The 19,627-nt window shown below is 47.2% G+C and overlaps 2 protein-coding genes across 2 annotated transcripts; both read left to right on the top strand.

The window, feature by feature from the left end:
- Nucleotides 1-430: 430 nt before the first annotated feature.
- On the top strand, nt 431-1,143 carry LOC128273326 (probable 28S ribosomal protein S23, mitochondrial). The gene is made up of 3 exons (XM_053011266.1): nt 431-532; nt 590-751; nt 819-1,143. The coding sequence occupies exons 1-3, from the start codon at nt 489-491 to the stop codon at nt 1,111-1,113; spliced, it is 501 nt and encodes a 166-aa protein (XP_052867226.1). The 5' UTR covers nt 431-488; the 3' UTR covers nt 1,114-1,143.
- Nucleotides 1,144-1,426: 283 nt separating this feature from the next.
- LOC128271506 (heterogeneous nuclear ribonucleoprotein F) lies at nt 1,427-6,605 on the top strand. Its single transcript, XM_053009068.1, has 6 exons — nt 1,427-1,580; nt 2,094-2,566; nt 3,043-3,187; nt 4,304-4,449; nt 4,533-4,766; nt 4,857-6,605. The coding sequence occupies exons 2-6, from the start codon at nt 2,104-2,106 to the stop codon at nt 5,639-5,641; spliced, it is 1,773 nt and encodes a 590-aa protein (XP_052865028.1). The 5' UTR covers nt 1,427-1,580; nt 2,094-2,103; the 3' UTR covers nt 5,642-6,605.
- The last annotated feature ends 13,022 nt before the right edge of the window (nt 6,606-19,627 follow it).

Here is a 19,627-nt window from a genome sequence, read left to right as displayed (position 1 = left end):
TCCATTAGCCTACACATCTCAGGACTCCACACTCCGCACAAAAGTCGACCATCTGTTTGAGGACCAGGCCGGTCTTGAAGTCCGATGTTTGTCTAATTTCAAGTTAATTCTGAGTGTTGCTATTGTTATGCAAATTCTCTTTCTAAGAATAATTTCTATTTACTTTACACAAAGAGAAAACGGTATAAAAATAATCTGTAATATCACATTGAAAATGTATAAAAGTTCATGTATATATAATTTGGGTTTCATACTGTAAACTAGATTCATCAGAATTAGTGTTTAATATTTTTTTAAATCTCATTTAATTTATTTTTATTGTACAGTATAGTTGCCTTGCTGGCAACACTGCCAAACCACAGTTGATAAATTTGTGACAGTTCTCAATGAGAAAAACATTAAAAAACTGTTCGGCGTGTTATTGTTTCATAACTTCGCCGGTTCGATTAAACATTTGTGTGGTTCTCTCGCTTTTTAATACAAACAGGATGGCGAATAGCCGATTGGAAAAGATTGGGACCATCATAACTCGGTAATGCATCCTTATCATATTTCACTCCGTTTTTTAATGTTTGCGCATCTTTTGTAGAACGCAAGGATTGCTTAAATCCGGTGCAATGAAGTTTGATGAGCGTCCACTATGGTACGATATTGTGATGGCATTTCCACCGAAAGACGAGCCACGCTACGATCGTCCTGCACCTAATGTACCAATACGACGGATATTTTATGAGGAGGATAAAATTCGAGCGTAAGCAGCTCTTTTCAGTACGCACACTTCACCGATCGTCTGGACTGAAAGTTTTTGATGTTTACAGCAAATTCCACAAATCAAACAAGGTTACGTATGCGGTGAACTTGTTGGACTTCAAAAATCCTACTGCGACGCAGCAATTTATCGAATTACATCAAAACTTGTCTACGCAAGGTGCTTTAGATGATGATAAAGTGTACGAGACAGCATTAGATCTGCTGGAAGATAAAATGCATCAACAGCGAGAGAAAAAGTCAGCAACCGATGGACCAGCAGTTATTTCAGTGCCAGTAAAACCATCCAAAGTAAACGTGGACTCGGGGAAAACTGTGAAATTGCAGGATATATTTAACGATTAATTATGTTTCTATAGCAGAGAGTAAAAGGAATGCAACAGTAATAAACAAAGCTACGAAAGCTATAGTATTTTGCTGCGGTACGATCGATTTATTACATGTAAAGGAATTACATTTAAACCGCTTTGCAATGCAATTTACCTCAGCAAATATTTTCCTATCTAAAACAAAAATAAAATAATTCGCGCGCCAGTCTTTCTTTCTGTCTATCAGCTCATGGGGTCCGTCGGTCAACTGTGGGAATGGCAGAAACGCTCTAGCTTGAGGGATAGCGAGACGAGCAACGTCACTTTTTTGCACTTCTTGTGGAGGAAGAACCGGGAAGGCGTGTGTGCTGAGTAAAAGTGCGCTTTAAGCTGAGTTGTAGTAAATGTTTTATCCTTAAAACCAATTCAAAATCCTGCAAAACGTTTGGTAACAGTGTTGAGCATCGGAAATACATCGTATCGGTTGTGAAAAAACAAACAGCGGTGAGTTTTCGCGAAGAATACATTCCGTCAACCTGTGGACCGTGTGAAGCTTGTCGTACGAACGCCTGTTGTTCTAGCAGGCATTTTACCCCCTTTAGTCGCCTAAAGGTACTTTAGTTCCATGCTGAAACGGTTGTTCCACGGAGAAATGATGTTTTGCAACGAGTATTCAATGTTATGTATCATGTTAGGGCCGATGTTTCCTGCGGTAAAGTTTACATGATGCCATTTACAATATGGCGTCGGCTCTAGAAAGCGTGCCGTGCTGTGAAAAATAGAACCCCAGAGCTTGGCTTGTGTATTTGTCTCTCTTTCACGCCGACGTGTTTGCTACCTGCAAGTGTTTCACAGCTATTCGTTGCTATCATTACTGACCGTCTACAGCGCTGATGTAATTTTGTTGTTTTGTTTTGCGCTCTCCGCTCCGACTCCGCTCTGGCGGGGCAAGCGTCTTATTTGGTGTTGTTTTCTCTTTTCGTCTCAATGTTTCTTGTTTATGATTTACACACACAGAAAACAAAAAATGGCGGATATCGATAATCTACAGCAACAGGATAACAGCAATTATAGTGAGGGCGAAAGTGGCAGCATGGGCTTCGAGACGAAGCAAAATCCCGTGGTAAACGAGGATGGCTCGGTGTATCTGCGGCTCCGCGGCCTTCCGTGGAGCATCACTGAGGAGGAGATCCGGGACTTTCTGCACGGCGTCGACATCCAGCTCGTGCACATCGGCATGAACCCGCAGACCAAGCGTCAAACGGGAGACGCGTACATTCGGGTCGCTTCGTTGGAAGACCGCAGCCGTGCGTTTTCGCGCAACAAGCAGTCCATCGGCCACCGATACATCGAGATCTTTAATGCCACCGAAGAGCAGTACGAAATGTCCCTGCAGGAGGTGGACGACGGCGAGGACGGCGGACCGGTGGTGAAGCTGCGCGGTTTGCCCTGGTCCAGCACGAAGGGCGAAATTAAGCAATTCTTCAACGGTAAGCATCAACCCTCCAGCCCCGAGTCCTTTTCTCCCCCCACTGTTGTTCGTCGGACGGTACGGATGGATGGTATCCGAACCTACAGTCCCAGAACTCCAAGTCGCCCAGCCCCTAACTACACCTGTACTACCCATCTTGCCGCCTATGCGGGGCCACACCGATCCAAACGGGCGCAGATGGGTGCATGGGTGGGTGGGGTAGTCTTGCGAATACGCCTCCTGCGGGAGCGTTGTGAACATGGGCAACGGTCTGGCGACCGACGGGAATACGACTTCTGCAGTGATCTTCCATCGTCCATTTTCTCCAACATTTCACCAACCATTACGCTCCTATCGGTTGCAACAACCTCTTCCTTTTCCGGTTCCATCCCTTTTTTCCCGCATTCCCCCTGTCCCACAAAACAAACGAATCATAACGATCTTATGTGCACCAGAGAATACAAAATCAACGGAAAACTAACCACACTCCCGCAGGGTTGACGATTAAAAATGGCTATGATGGGATTCTTTTGCTACTGGACAACCTGGGACGGGCATCTGGGGAGGCGATAGTAGAGTTTGCATCGGAGGCCGATGCTGAAGCGGCCATGGGCAAGCATAAAGAGAAGATTGGGAACAGGTGGGTGGTAACGTTCATTTTATTTTATCAAACGAAACAAAACAAAACCACAATTCAAAAAATTGAATCGAAAAAAATGCTGGTTTAAAGATGCTATATCGAGAGCAATTAATACACACGTTTTTCAGCCAACAAGCGATCTGGTGGTGATGTTTGGATTCTTCCTTTAGTAATAACTTTCTTTCCGTTTATCATCAAGACCCAATCATGGAGGAAATATTGCCAATCTCTACTTTCCGAACTGTAGCAAAGTGTTTAACTCTTTTCCTGCCTACTTTCTTAATACGAAGCCCACAAGAAGCTTAGTTGCCTACAGGAATGCATTGAATGAAGTACTTATTGTTTTTCTTTCTATCTCTCTTGATAATCGAGGAATTGACTACCGAGGTACCTTAATGATGTACCATGCCAAACACTAGGCGTTCACTTAAAATCGTTCTTAATACACCGCACCGCAGCTTGAAAAGAATGCATTTCCAAATGAAACTGTTGTCCTCTGGGTCTCTTTGGTTTTGTTGTTCATTTCCGGGTGGCGATTTACTAATGTGTGTGTTTGGGTGTCAAAAGTGGGCATCAGCTGACGGAATGACCGTTGTAAGCCAACAAGGCAAGGGGCACTTCTTTACAAACAAATTACGTATCAAATGCGGGTACCTGAAGCAACATGGCGTTAATTTTTATGTCAATAGAAGCGGTTTGTCGGTTTTAAATTACAGCCCATTTCTATAGAGTATAGTGTTCTACATAGTAACGTGCCTGACTAATCGAAAGTAAACATAGCATTTTGCATGCCCCAAATCAAAACGGTCTAATTTAGAGTATAAACCGGCAATCCGTAGAGCTTTGTGCGAGTTACATATTGTGCCACCAGCATTTCAAAAAGGCAGCTTGCTCCCATTCACCACTACAATTTAATGCAAATAGCCGAACTCTGGGCATCTGTACGAGAAAAGAAGGCAACAAATTATCTGCAGAACTTAAACGGGAAAACTGCGTTTAATTGCGCTAACCACTCTCTTTAACGCATCGTATGTAATCCAATGTTATTTGATTCGATACTTTCTTTTCGTTTTCTTTCGCTGCGCCATGTCCTCGAACCGTCGTGCCATCTTGTAGATACATTGAGATGTTCCGCAGCAACACGCGTGAACTGAGGCGCGCGGAGAAACGCGTCAGACGCATGGCACCGTTCGGTCGCACCGATCGTAATTCGGGTCAAGGATACATGGACAACGAGCAAGGAGGAGGAGGCTACGGTCAGAGTAAGTTCAATCCATTGCCAGGACATGCACTCGACTCGACGTCAACCGGATCTCATTTTCTGCTTCGTTGCCACCCACATTAGACTATTCTGATGCATCCATGGGAGGTAGCGGTACTGGTATGGGCGGTGGTTGGAATGACCGCTCCGATGGAGGCTACGGCAATGGTGGCAATAGCTACGGCGGTGCAAACTCGAACAACGGTTCGAACAACATGAGCCAGATGTACTCGTCGAACAACAATGGCGGCTCCGGTTCGGGACTGGCCAATAATATTGGTAGCATCGACATCCTGCGCCTATTGCAAGATCAGCTAAGTAAGTAGTTCTACGGCAAGGAAGCCTTTGCAACTCGCCCGGACGAGTGGAGATTTAATTGCTCCGGTTTCTTTCCCACATTGCAAGTAGAGCGAGGTGGCAGTACCAACTACGGCTCAGCTCGCGGAGCCAGCCCGTCGACGGCCATGAACAGTGGCGGAACCAGTGGCGTTGGACTCAGCAACTACAGCAGCGGAACCGGCGGCGGTGGTACTGGATACGGTAGCGGTGCTGGCGTAAACTCCGGTGGAGGTGACATGCAAGCCATAATGGGCATGGACCGTAGCGGTGGCGGTGGCGGTGGCGGGTACCGCTCGTCGGGACCAATGTCCAGCAACAACACCAACTATAGCAGCTATTCGTCTGGAGGCGGCAGCAGTGGTGGCAGCATGGCCGGTATGGCAGGAGGCGGCAGCAGTATCGGCGGAAGCATGGGCGGCACGTACAACAACAGCAACTATGGGTACGGCTCAGGCAGCGCCATGGGCGGCGGCGGAGGTTACGGTTCAATGAACAACTACGCCGGGAACGATTTTGCCAGTGACGAACCGAATCTGTACTGTGTCCACTTGCGCGGCATGCCGTTTAGCTGCGACGAGCAGGACATTTACGATTTCTTCATGCCGCTCAGACCGTTGAAGTGCGTGGTACAGATGAACACCCGCAAACGCCCGTCCGGGGAGGGCGATGCGTACTTCGAAACGAAAGAGGAGGCCATCAAAGCGATGCGCAAGGACAAGGAAAAGATGGGCTCGCGTTACATCGAACTGTTTGCTGGCCAGCGTAACTTTGGCACGATGGGCGGTGGTGGCAGTATGGGTGGTGGTGGTGGTGGCGGTGGCATCGGAAATTTCCCCAAGAAGTACTTTAACTAAGGGGAATGGAGCGTTTGACATGTGAGATGTAACATTATTTTAACTACATAAACTTTCGTTCATTGTGTTATCTCGTTCCACGACACGCAAAGAAAAATTACGCATATTATTTGTTTTAGTTTGGACTACGGACATACATACTAACTTTTTGAGCACTTTGCAAATCTATGTTTCAATCTCTACAACGTCGTCGCCCACAAAATCTGTAAACTGCGGCGTGGGCGTAAATTTAGAAAATGAAAACCTTCAAAACCGGGCAATCCAAGGGCGGTGATGTCAGTGTTGGTGGTATCGCCTGTAGCATCACGGACACAGCTCAACTGGCAGGATAATCCGAATGAAAAGATATACTATTTTTTGCAACCCTTCAGATAGGATCGGATCGATTGAATGAAATCAAATGTAACTTGGTATTAACACTGAATAATGATGATAGCAGCTAGTTTAATGTTGTAACCCGAGGGTGTTGATCATGGCTTCCGCAAAGCATTTGGTCAGCAAGAGAGGGATAGTGGAATGAACAATGATGGATGGAATAAGGTTTATAGTTCTTAAGAAGCAGTTAAAGCACGGAGCAACAGGACATGGAAGATACACGAGATAAGGCAACTCATTAATTATAATGAAATGATTGATTCCTGCTACAAGCTGCGGCTCCCCTTGCCAGCAAGCTGTGTGGTATGCGGGAAACACTTAACCTAAACAAACAACTGCATAAATTAGCTAATGCGAGGACGTTCTAAATTAGTAACATTCTTGGTGTAATCATGGTTTTTTTTCCTTTTCATTTTCGATGTTTAAACACTTCAGCGTCCATTATTTTAAGTTGTTGGTGTGGTGCGAGGGTTGGTGAGACCACACTCGTATGGCAACACCGAGAGACGGTCTCGTTCGAGTGAGTTCAGCAAAGAAGTATTGCAAGCGAACGAAGAGTGAATTACGAACAAAATAAACTGACACACAACCTCTACACCCTGACGAAGGTTTAGTGCGCGATCCGCAGAAAGAAATCCCGACCGCGGTGCTCATTTGCATGGGTAACAATAAAAGGCTACTGAAGGCCTGGACCGTACGTAATTGGCGATTTTATGCTGCCGTAGTTACTTGCGAAAACTCCCGTTTGCCATCAATGGAACCGCTTCACAAGGATAGCGGCACCATTCAATGAGTAAGTGAAAAGATGCCTTCAAGACCTCAGGAGGGTCGGACGGACAACGCAGACAGGCTGAATCGCTTAACCGACGGCGCATAATGCGCGGCCGGTTTTCAAATTGTAATGCATATCTCAATGCTATTCGTGCAAAGCGAACTTACGGACAAATTGATGTTGTCATAATCTGTCAGTTCACTCTCCCCGCGAAAGTGCCGGTGAGAAGATCGACCAGAAGTCGCGGGGTGCCGCGAGTTTTCTTTTCGTTTTCTTCAGTTCTCTATCGCCGCGGAGGGTAAATCTTTGCGGGCCCTCTTTTATGTGTTTCTTTTCGGTTTCGATTCCGGTCTTCTTTCGCGTTCACCGGCAGCCCGGTAGAAGTGAAACGTCATCGCATCACGACGCCCGTTCGTCGGTTCGTCTCCCGAACCACCGTACGTTCTTGAATTCACCAAAAAAAGCGTGGCTCAGGTTGAGCGTCGCTTTCGCTTCCGTTCGCACGCCGTTTCGCGAACCGGGCTCACGGAAAGAAGACGATTCGAAACGCGAGGCAGCACCGCGCCGGCCGCGATCGATCGTTCTCAAGCTCGGTAGCTGGGTTCGGTACGGAGTTAATATCAGTCATCGGCTGCATTTCGTTCCGATCGGTTCGTCGCGATCGTTGATCAATTTGGTTAGATAGTGAGTCAGGCGCCTTCGTCACCTTGCGTGTTTCACATCCAGACAACGGACTAAGGAGTTCTCACGCAGTCAGGATTTGAGAGGTTCCATCGCTATTTGCTTAACGAAACCGGTCATCGGGGTTTTATAGAAATCGAAATAATATTTCATTATACGCTATGGAGCTGTGCTCTGTGATTAAATCGTGAGAAGTGATGGCTTGAATAATCCCTGCACTACGGCCACTATTGAGCGTCGGGCGTCCGTTCGAGACTATTCGGTCAAAGTTTTCTTCTGCTGCTGACGCATACGCGTCGTTTGGTAAGCTCTTGTTCTAATGTAGCTTTGAAAAATCTCCCGCGTTAGGAAATGGGACATTTTCAGCCTTCAGTAGCGCCCAGTGCACCAGCCCAAAGATCGACGCCTATGCTGGCTAACGATCGAGCGATGATAACGGCGTATTCTAAGACGTTCTGCCAAACGGCTTAGCGTTCCATTTTTTCGCTGCGATCAGCTGTCGGTAGCGGAACCAAAGCTCGCCAGTCGCGCAACCCTTGCACTGCGGTCAACGCAAGCGGCCCCGACTGGCAGCGAAAGAAGGATAGCAATCTATCGTTGTCCATTGGCGTGAGCCATTTACGCGGCGCACTCCGCGTGACGGAGCCCCCGGGGGACGGCTGTAAGGGGAGGCACTGCAATTAGATATCGGTTCGCGGCACGGCGTGACACTGAACTTGTCATTTTCCGCTCGCAGCATAGCGCGGTGAGATTGAAGGTGCACTGGAACAACGGCTCCCTGCACGCGTCAGCACATTCCAGGCCCCGCCCCGTAGTGGCTTCCCCTTGCGGTCTCTGCAGTGCGCCGATGCATTTAGCGCGACACTTGAGGGCGTTCGTATCGCACGTCATTGCGTCACCTTGCCCAGTTTGGTTCCCGGGTCTGGAGTGTTGCGGTACACAATCCGACGACGATCAGAAGTCGGCTGTGTGACTGTTTTCAAGGTGTTCTATTTCACTTTTCCCTTAACCACTTGCCGTCCATTAATCGGTGGCAATCGGGAAGACCAAATACCGTGCCTAAATCTATATCGTTTGTGCGACAAACGCACACACGTGCTAACGGGTCGTTTTTCATATGCTGTGTGAACTGAAAACTCAATCCGTGCCGCAAAATGTACGCGAGTATTAATTAGCGTTTAATAGAGTGGCTATGCTTCGACACTGTGCCACGGTTTTTCGATGATTGCTATCTTAACGGTTGCTAGATGTTATCGATGATCATCATTAGTCAATATCTTCGTGCTCTGTCTGATGCATTGCCTTTCGCATGCTGTTTATCTAGCCAATTATCGTTTCCATTAAATGGTAGTAAATGAATAATAAAAGTGATTACTATAATTAAACATAAACACGACCTTGCTAGTGATTTGTATAATCTAATGGAAGGAATTGCATTGTGTTTTGTTCATACTGGTCGATAAGAGATGATTCAGATAATGGACGGATTCCGAACCTGTCTTTTGGTAAATAAAATATGTTAACCACAGAGACAACGCAATAGAATTAACACTTTTCATTAATCACATCACCATTGTTCAATTCTCAAGCGAATTCGTTACGAAGCATTCGTTGATGTCACATTGAAACATCAGGATATCAAACATGTTTTAAAAGTTTCCTATTTCGTTGTTGTAGTGAAAGAGAATTTCTCCCGTTTTCCGCCGCATCGTTTGTATACCGGCCGTTTGGAAACAACTAAATCTCTTGATTGCTCTGCCGGGATGCGTCTTTATATTTGTAGCAGAGAATCGAAGTGTCAGTTCTCCCAAAACCTTTATATGCAAAATTTCGAGCTTAATTCGTATCAAGTATGCTCTTGTTGCTAGGCTAAAAACCCGTCGCGACGAGACAAGGAAACACTAACATATCTTTTGGAGGTTATTAGCGATGTCGTGATGGCCGGCCGTAGCATGACAAAACCTTTCTTTGATTGCGTGATTGGCAAACCCGTTGCTGTGTCGAATAAGTGGTAATATGTACCCGATTATCTGACAGTGATTCTGATTATTTACGTGCGGATTCGAGAAATAACCGGCTATCGGCAGTTTGAGCGAAACCGGTTCATTCCAGATGTTTTGGTGCCGATCGCCCTGGATGATGTGACGCATATTTTACACTGTGCGAACATTTACAATGACCTTCCCACCCACGTGTTCTGGGCGGGAACCGGTTACTGTCTAAGGACGAAGCAGCTGATAGCAAACCGGAGGAACGACAACAAACTACGCATAACTATTGTGAATTCTCCTTCAGAATAAGAACCATCAGTTGTAGTGGTGTTGGTGTTTATTGTTTCCTTGAAATAACTCCAAAAGAACCGTTATATGGTTTCTGACACTTTTTATAACGTTTTCCAATTATTTCATTTTGTCTTTCCTTTACAGAATATTTAAACAATCCTTATCTATTGAGTGGAAAATAAAGCTGTTACGTGTGTTTCCAAGAAGATGAGCCCTCAGGCAATATGCATACAATTTTAAATTACATGTTGTTTACTTACACTTCAACATACCACAGACGGATTGTCCTGTTTGTTTGTCCACCGTTTGGGAAGACGTAACATTGCTTTCGATTTCGACTTCCATCCTGTAGGGGCATGTGGTTTCGCTTCAAAGGCAACATTAATTTCCAGTCTCGCGTTTGCTGACGTCATACACTTGCCTACCTGTGACCCAAGAATGGCACACCGAAATACCATAAAGCAGTATCTTCGGTGCCATAAAGAATAGCGGCAACAGTTAACGAGTGGTTCATTGTGTCTATCGTTCTCACCGTCTCATTTATCAGACGCATCTGTTTGGTACCCGTCTGCAAGTTGGAGATTCCGTAATCTTTCACTCCTGTAGCAATTAGCGTAAAGGCCCCGAGCTCGAGCATATCGCCAGCGAGCGCCGGCACTGATCGAGAGGTTTGTTGTTGTCCGGACGTCGCAACGAATTCTCTTAAGGAATAAAAACCATTAGTCGTATTGGTTATGGCGTACATTTTTATTTTTTTTATCAATCCGTTAATTATCTTTAATTGATTATTTTAATCAATCTTTCTTTTGTCTCTCATTAATGTTTTCTTCAATTTTTCTACGTTTTTTTTACTATTTGATAGAATATTTAACAAACCTTAGCCTCTCTTCTTCTTATTCGGCAATTACAACGGGCGAACGGTCTTGGCCTTCAACATACACAATGCGCTTCTATGTTGCTTACTCGTAACGTTGTGTTTTTTTATGATCGTGGAGGCTGTTGACCCCGCGCCAACCCCTTTATTATACCGGTGTCGGGAATCGAACAACGACATTGCATCGCTTTTGATGCAAACTTCCCTCCTGTGGGCACGGCGTTTCCTTTTTAATGTTAAAATTATTTTCCAGCCTCGCGTTTGCCTAGGCCGTGCAATTGCCCACCTGTAAACCCCGAATGGCAAATGGCCGTATCTTCGGTACCATAAAGAATAGCGCGGCAACAGTTAACGAGTGGTTCATTGTGTCTATCGGTCTCACCGTCTCATTTGTGGGCTAAGCGTTGAAGATTCCGCAAACGGCCAGACCTGAAGCAATTAGCATAAAGCCCGAACCCGACCATATCGCCAGCGAGCGCCGACACTGGTCGAGGCGCGATCGAGAGGTTTTCCTTCGCAATCTCCAGCCTATCTGTAACCTAGAATGAATCACCTCGACGAGACCTGCGATCGTTCGTCGACCGAAGATGCCGCGCTCGGCTCGTGATAAGGTCACGTCTCTCGTCCTCTTATCACAGCGTATGCAGTCGGCGTCCCGCTGCATGATCCTTCGACCCTGGTGTAGCCTCACCAATACTCGAAGTCATCGCCATCATCATGACGAACTGTGTCAATTTTCCGAAAAGTCATGAAATAATTGATGACCGCTCGAGATAAGCGCAGTTAGTCCGCATTGATTGTTGATCGGTTGAAAAGACAAACGGCCACCGAAAGTTGTGGTCGGAGACGCACTGCTTTTCCAGTAACCGGCTACCGGGCCGCCTAGTCTGGCCACACGAGACTGTGGTGGTGATGGTGGTGGTGGTGGTCTGCTGGTGCAGCCCCGTGTCCGTCTAATGTTTGTCGTTAAAATGTGTTAATCACACGCCACCGTACGGCGGCCACGAGGTCTGCCCGATGACCGTATCTCGTGTTGACGGCGACAGGCGTCCTCCCGGGGGCCTTTGGTAAGGGCGAGGCGCGTTTCGCGAACACTTGCTGATCGGAGCAAGTCTGCGGGGTGCGCTGTGTGTCCGATGTAAACAGACAGAATCAGCCGCTCCGTCAGTCACTCTCGCGGGCCGCAGCCAGTCCGGCAGTCGTCGATCGCGAGGCGTTGACGCAGTGCGCTCCGCACAGCTGACTGGAGAAGAAGTGCTCTCCGATAGGTTCGCCCCGTTCCGTTCCGGTTTCCGGGTTTTCCAGCGGGTCCCGCGATCGGCCCGCTAGCGATCACGGTTTCTTTTGATCGTGACGCGGATTGCGGCCACCGAGCAAGCTCACCAACCGGGAGAGAAAGTGTCGAATCGAAAACGGGCATTGGACAAAGACGTTCGACGTTTGCACGTGGTATCTAGGTTATCGTTCGCTACCGACCGTGGCCAACCAAATGTGGTGTGTGCGTTTTTTTGTGACGTTCTGTGATTGATTGGTTTGCTTATCTGTGCGTTCTCGGCGTTGGATTGCCGAGTTTTTGGCAGCCAGTGGCTGCCGCGTCAATGCCAAGGACGTCAGCTCGAGTGTTGTGTAAGTTGCACCGACGATCGGCACCGATCGATGTCGTAAATCCGTGTGCCCGTAGGATCGTTCGACCAAGTAGTGCAAGTGAATAATGCAACCAGTAACGCTGCTACTCTAATAGCGACGATTAAAGCTGATCAAACGGGGCGGACACACGGACCGCGGATCAAACGCTCTTGGTATCTTATCTGTCAACCGATTGCCCCCGAGCGTTTCGCGTCCATCGGGAATTAAATTCGTCCCCGCAACCCGTTCCTGGCCTTCTTTCTCTTTTTCTATCGCTCGCTCGCTTACTCCAAAATACACGGGCCACGAACTGTCTCGCAAGGCTTACTCCTTGGGACTGGCGTAAGAGTTGCTGGTGGGTTGTCGGGCCCGTGTTTGTTTAACATAATCAATTGATAGCCATACCTGTCGCCAAGTTACACGTTAGCCTCTGCCGTCGAATGGCATCTTCTGAAGTGGCGCTTGTAGTACGATTGTTGGCTCGATTGCTGCATCACTGTGCTAGAGATGCTACGCTTTATTGGATAAATATACGACGCAACAGGTTTTTTCTTCAAAAATAAGAACCTTGCGAATTAAGCGGAAATTGTTAATCAATTGCTTCAATTATATTTACTCGAACTGGGAGACCTTGCCGCTACCGGACCTGTGAGTTGAATTCATCTTGTTATTTTCCGCGTGCCGACAACCGCCGCCCTGGCCTTAAAAGTTCTGGAATTAAAACAAACGTTACTGATAATGCAGTGCCATAGTGAGGCAACATGTTCCATACACCGATTGTACGGTTCTGCTCAGAATTTGAAAAATAAAAACAAGTCCGATTTGTATTAAATTTTAAAGTTCCTCGTGAATTTGGTTTGATTCAAATATTGTTTTTTTGCTGTCGCAATAACCACATAATCACTTTGCGCTCTGGAGCACGCCTAGCGCCTGGCCTCGGCGGGCGGTTGCAGAACTTTGCCTTACATTGCACATGGCCGCTAAATAGCTTGGCTTGTGTGTTTCATTATCACCCAACTATGTGCCCGTTATCATCTGGCACGGAGCGCGTCATTCTGCATGCATCACGTGCTTACATCAGCATTGACCGACCATATTAACACGTTTCTTTTTTCTATACTTATTAATATTTAATTCGTTCCTTCTTTCGGTTTTATTTTAGACTTTTTGCCTCCCGACCAGACGTTTGTGTATGTGGCTGCTGCTACTGAGGTTTATTTCCGAATTTGACACACCGACCGCTACGAGCAGAAGAAGAGATTTTATGAGTATTGCCGCGGCGTGAGAAAAGCGTTGACAAGTGGTTCCGGGTTCCGGGTGTTAAGTGGCTTCCCGTTACGTTGGACGTGACAGCAGACACGACAGATGAAGAACCGAAAGTTTGGACTGGCGGGCACCGGAGCGGAGATGAATCTGCTCACGGTGCCATCGAAAATTACGCCGGTAAAGCAGATTATGGCCGAGCTTCAGAGCGACGATGAGGAACCGGGACTCGGCTACACGCACACGCTGGTAAGTATCATGTTCGAATTCGAGCTCTCCTTCCCATATGCCTGGTTACTGAGTAGCTCCAATGGCGGGGTCTGCCGCGGAATCGATTGGTTAAATCGGTTGCGAAACATACGAAAGGACAAATGCCGTCAGGCTTACGAAAATCCAACGGTCGGCTCGCGTGAGGGTCTCACGTAGAGTATGATGAAATCGAAACAATCGTTTCGCGCGTCCACAAAAAGGAATTAATATGCACACTACATTGGCGTGGTTTCGATGCACTGTAGACACAACCGTAGTTGTATGGTACACTTATGCTTTTAGTTCTATTTGAAATTGAACAACAGGTCTACGTCCGCTTTTGGATAAGCCTTGAACGACGGTAGCCAAGCTTTTGTCCCATTGTCCTTAGCCAACCAATTCGACGAACTGACAAGCGTTATCAAATTACAGTGGGTGACACCAAACACCAACACCGAGCACCATCTGTATTGCTCGACTGTTCCTCTTATCAGTCCGATTTCGATGCCATCAGTTACGACCTACGACAAGCGGCACGTGGCTTTTTGCTCTCGTAACGTAATGCTAAAAAGTACCAGATGTATTGTAAAAAATCCCTCCAGTTGATGACTTGGTAAGCACCGGCTCCAGGTATCCCAAGAATCCCCTTCAGGTACTATTCCCACCGGATGTTTCTCGGGATTTCCGCGCTAAGCCGTTCGATAAACCATGAACGACACATTGAAGCATTGCGGGATAATAGTGTTGAATTGAAACGCTTCAAACTTAATGTCGATAGAGATAAAGCTTATCACCGAAGGGAGATTCTAATGTTTCCCAAATTCGGCAGACCGTGTTGGGGTAAACAACCTAGCCAGTGTCCACGCTGGGCCTTATCTTAGATACGCCGGGTAATTGTTTACTGTCTGTCGTACGCCTGTCCAACATAACCGTAGTAAATAATGGTGGGCGACGTGCGACACGTGTTAGCGAAAGAAATGGATCTTTAGGGGTTCTGATTCCTCTCCTGGTACTAAGTTACTCCTGGCTATAGTTTTAACCTGTTACACAATTGCGCCGCTATTTGTATGTATGATTTATGAGTAAAAAAATATTCACGCTCTTTTATTAGGTGTAGAACTTAAATCTTGCAGTTTTACAATTACAATGTTACAATGCAGTTACAGCGACCTAAACAGTCAAAAAAGGATAATGATGAAGTATTGGTAACATTGCTCGATCGTAATGCATGTCAGATGCAAAAAGAACTTGCAGAAATGTTAGGAGTTGACCACACGACAGTTTCCCATCGCCTGAGTGCCGCGGGAATGATTAGAAAAATGTCTTATGGGTTCCACAAGAATTGAAAAAAAGTAACATTGAAACACGAAAAACCATTTGCGGATTTCTGCTTGCACAGCAGAAAAGAAAGGAGTTCTTGTAGCGAATCGTCACTGGTGATGATAAGGGGAGTTAATACAAGATTCCTAAACGTAAAAAGCCCTGGATACAGCCTGGTGAACCAGGTCCATTGCCACCAAAGCGATATGTTCACTGCGCAAAGGTTATGCTGAGCATATAATGGGATATGAAAGGTGTGGTGTTCTTTGAGCTCTTAAAACCTAATGAAATTATTGAAGAACAATCCCATCGACAACAATCAATGCATTTGAAGCAAAGCTTTGGCCATAAAACGACGAGAATGTGATAAAACACATGGTAAGCTGATTTTTGAAAACGACAACGGTCGACCCCACATTGCAAAACCTATCCCGAAAATATCGGAGGGGAACTGTCAATCCCCCGGCTGTATTCACGAAATGTTGCTCTTTCGGACTAGTATTTGATCCGATACATGAGTAACGATTTGGCAGCACAGCGGTTTACTGCTTACGAAAGTATTGAAAAATGAGTCTCTGAGGGGGTCGCTGATAAAGATAAAAAGTTCTTCCGACACGGAATCATGGTAGAAAGTAGTAGCTTTCATTAAGGTAGTCGTACGTTTTGTTGTTGTAGTTCAGTCACAAATGTCGAATAAACACTGCAAGATTTAAGTGCTACACCTAATATAAGTATTGGTAACAGTTTATCGTGCCTATAATTTCGTATGGGACGTGTGTACCAAAATTTTGAAACGAGTTTTCGCTGTAGGTTCCCAATCAATAAATTCGTGCAAATTACATTACATTCCAACCATCAATCAACATTAAACGGTGCACTCTATTACAATGCTCTTTGCTCACCTGGTTTCACAACACTCGGTCGGCTGAGTTGCACTCTTTTAGGTGTCACTTGTAGCACTAAATTTGTACTTCCGGTACATGGCTCGCGCCAGCGAAGGTTTTGCACTAATGGCACAGCTAATGGAACTGGTTGCTTCTTTTGTGGTTTGCGCCGTAAATTTCGCCCAAAAACAGTAAGACGCGGGGCTCGCTTTTCGGCGAACGCCCCTATCGCTCGGTGGCGAGAGCACTCCCCTTTGCCGAGTGATAAGAAGTCGCCGCTGCCCCGCACTATGGGCTGTCCAGCAGCCGCCCGTCACGGCAGCTCGATATCGCGGGCATCATCGGGCATCGAAATGCTTTTACTTGCTCGCCGCTGGTCCGCCGATTTTATCGGGACCCGAACGACCGCGCGGGGGACGGGGTTGGGTTAAGGTATCTTCAATTAACATTTCGTTTTCCGGTTTTATTATTTTCGGGAAGCCCGTGATTTCGCGGCTCCCGCCAGTGTATCAGTAGCGCGCGAAAAGTGCTTTCGATCTGAGCCCGGAGCTCGCGAAGACCGGGTTGGTTTGACCGGTTTGGTTCGCCACTCCTGTGCAAACCCCAGTAGTGGCCAGGCCAGGCTATGCGTATTGATGGGAAATCCCCGTTCATTCCGCGACGGCTTAATCGGTACACCACGACGCTGCTGCAGGAAGTCGGCTACCAGGGCAAAGGCGACGGCGAGGACAGCAACGAAAACACGGTAAGCGTGCGCGCGCCCGCTCGAGAGAGAGAGAGAGTGCGATAGGAAGGGAGAAAGAAAGGAAAGGAAAGAGCCACCGGCACTCACCGGCCAGCACGTGACTGCATTCTCGTGTTACACATGCACGCCGAGGCCCGCGGCCGCGGTTCCATTGGTGGTCAGCCGGACGCACGCGCCATTTGACCGTCGATGCGCAAACCGCGCGGCTGCGGTCTGCCAGGCGTAGGCCGCCCGTAGCTCCTTCCGTGCTCCTTCTGCTCCGCCGCCGCCCGGAACCGGTTTTCGGGCGGGGAATTTGCGGGCCATGCGGCGCTGAGTTTGAAGTGTCGCGGTGATGGACACACCGCGCGCACGTGCTCGATGTGCATTTGCGTTGCGCTGCGCTGCGTTGCGTCGCGTAGCGGTTCCGGTAGGCCTCGTCCGTGCCGTGCGCTGGCCTTGACGTTGACCTCGATGACGCAATGTGTCTCGTGTGTGTGTGCAGTTGCATTGTGCAGTGGTGGCCAGCGGAATGACCGCGTGCGGTGGTGTGACTCCCATCGAGATGGTAATGGGGCTAGTTAGTAGGTGTGTGGTGCCGCTTTTGATCGCAACACTGATTATCGTGGCCACCTAATTGGAAGTTGATTGCAAAGTTTCGATGACGGGCGAGGTACTTCCCAAGGTGTTTGGTGCACATGTTTGGCGAAGATAGTCCTACCTGGCGGGGTGCGCACCGACAGCCAACTACAGTGCCTCCCATTGGTCTTGTCGGTTAGTCTCAGTCGGTTGGATGGCGTAGAAAGCGAACCGTTGTCTCTTTTGGTGCGCAAACAGAGCACCCCTTTTATCTGGGTTTTACAGGTTCGCAAACAAGCGGCGCAGCATCTGCGCGGGCAAACAACACGGAGCCAGTTTCGGGTTCCGGTACATCGCGGTTCTGGTGGCCGCACCTGGCGGGCGCAGCTGTGAGATTTCAGAAATTCAATTAAACCATTGTTTATCGGCTTGGGGCCCGGGAAATGGGAAACAGAGCCCACCACTAGACCGGCCACTATTAATTAATCCCCGAAAATTGCTTCGTTGGAGGCACTTTGCCCATTACGGTATCTTAATCGGACGACCACCCGTTGCCCGTATCTGCCACCGTGGCGTATCTAGATTGATTCGTTTTATTTGAGGTCGGTGTCGCTAGGTAAGAGTAGCCGTGGTCCCCAGCATGGATTTGGAAGGATACCGCATGTGCCATAAGTCAGCCTGGTGACTAATGACTGATTCGTCTATGTCTCTCCCTACCGGCGCGGCGATGGTAACCATGCGGTCGTTTATTAATTTTATTGCTTTCTTCGGCGCCCTTCTGCGATATCGGTAGCGTCAAAGCCGAGCCGCGTATCGTGCCAGATAAGCAGATTTATCGAGCTATTTTTGGGGCTGACGTGGACATTATTTTTGCTTCCGATTCGTTTGCACTGCAAATCGGTGCATCAAAAAATATGCGGCTACATGGGCACTGTTTACGATCATTACGAGCTAGCCGAAAACGATGAAATGAACCATCAGCCGATGGAGACGATGGTAAAAAAGTAATAGTATAAAATGTATTGACTTGTGTTCGAGAGTAAGCAACTGATTGTCGACTAATTTCCTTTATTCTGATCAGGATCAAGAGGCTCTTCGTTTTGACGATCGAGAAAAGAGAAAAGACATACTCACAACACAATTCAAGCGTCGTCATATTAAAAATGTTCAAATTAGACATCAAACTGTTCAAGATTTGACACTTAAAACCATACTATAATCAAAAGATAACTGGAATTTGTTTATAATATCTTCATTGCTTGTTATCATATCTTCATATCTTCGTATATCTTCATTAATTCTTCGTGTCATTCTATTTCAAAGTAGCTCACCCCGATTTGATACGCTTGTGCCAAAGGTTTTTTATTCAAATTCCTCCAAACTTGCTGCAATGTCTTTTTCCGATGTAGTCTTCATTCGATACAGAACGGTATCCTCGGAGTGATCTCTTCAGTGTAGCGATTAGCCAAAAGTTACATGGTGCTCGCTCGATATGCTCTCGAAGAGGGTCGAGTTTTTGACGATATCGCGACGCATTGCATTGCACCTTCAAGGAAAACTATTCCGAGTGATTACCAAATAGATTGATGTACTGAAAACCTACTTACTGCTTGATTTGCTGGAAGAATTCACATATCTAGCATGGAGTATTTTGATTTAGGAATAAGAGTAGCATCAATCTGTCTATTTGAGTAAATCCTGACCTACCCCAGCAAGAAACACAAATGTTGATGTTGAACAAAAACACTAGTGTGCCAACTATTTCAACACTCTTGTGAAACATTCCATGCTGCGGTTGGTCGGTTTCTTGGCGTTGTTAGTCTCGCTGGCAGCGGAAGCGCACGGTCGGGACACATTTGTTTGCTGAGCTCAACGATGCTCGAACACCGGAGGTACGCGTGCTCAACCGATGACGTATTCTAGTCGCGATCTTCCAATTTCTTTGGCCAATGCTAATGACATTAATTAGCGCACCTAATGCGCTGGGCCAATATTGACACATCGATAAGAGCTCTCGCCCGGGTAGAACAAATGCACTGCTCGGGTTTCGTCTGCAGCGAAGATCATGGAGCATCTTCAGGAGCACCTTTTAAAACTAGTGCGAATAAAATTAGCACCCCGCAGTTGTAATTCGGCCAGTGACCGACCCGGGTTCCCGTGTCCAGATCCTGGGCTAGGCCCTAGATGGTTCACATGGAGACGATACGCAAGGAGCGCACAAGACGCCACCATCCGCTGCTGTGGTACAGCCAGTACTCCACGGTCGAGGTAACTACTATTACTAGTAAGAAGCCGGCCGGGCGGGGGTTCGGGATCCGGGACGCGGTTCCGAGCACTCGGAAGAAGCGACGTCTCTA

This window comes from Anopheles cruzii, chromosome 3 (assembly GCF_943734635.1).
Source record: "Anopheles cruzii chromosome 3, idAnoCruzAS_RS32_06, whole genome shotgun sequence".
Lineage (NCBI taxonomy): Eukaryota > Metazoa > Arthropoda > Insecta > Diptera > Culicidae > Anopheles > Anopheles cruzii.
Note: the sequence above shows the minus strand (reverse complement) of the source record. Positions and strands in the feature narration are given on the sequence as shown.

Excerpts from the sequence above, each read along its gene's own strand:
- LOC128273326 (XM_053011266.1), top strand. The coding sequence starts at position 489 with ATGGCGAATAGCCGATTGGAAAAGATTGGGACCATCATAACTCG. Across the intron at positions 533-589 it reads ATTGGGACCATCATAACTCG|AACGCAAGGATTGCTTAAAT; the intron begins GTAATGCATCCT and ends CATCTTTTGTAG. Across the intron at positions 752-818 it reads GAGGAGGATAAAATTCGAGC|CAAATTCCACAAATCAAACA; the intron begins GTAAGCAGCTCT and ends TGATGTTTACAG.
- LOC128271506 (XM_053009068.1), top strand. The coding sequence starts at position 2,104 with ATGGCGGATATCGATAATCTACAGCAACAGGATAACAGCAATTATAGT. Across the intron at positions 2,567-3,042 it reads AATTAAGCAATTCTTCAACG|GGTTGACGATTAAAAATGGC; the intron begins GTAAGCATCAAC and ends ACACTCCCGCAG. Across the intron at positions 4,767-4,856 it reads CCTATTGCAAGATCAGCTAA|AGCGAGGTGGCAGTACCAAC; the intron begins GTAAGTAGTTCT and ends CATTGCAAGTAG.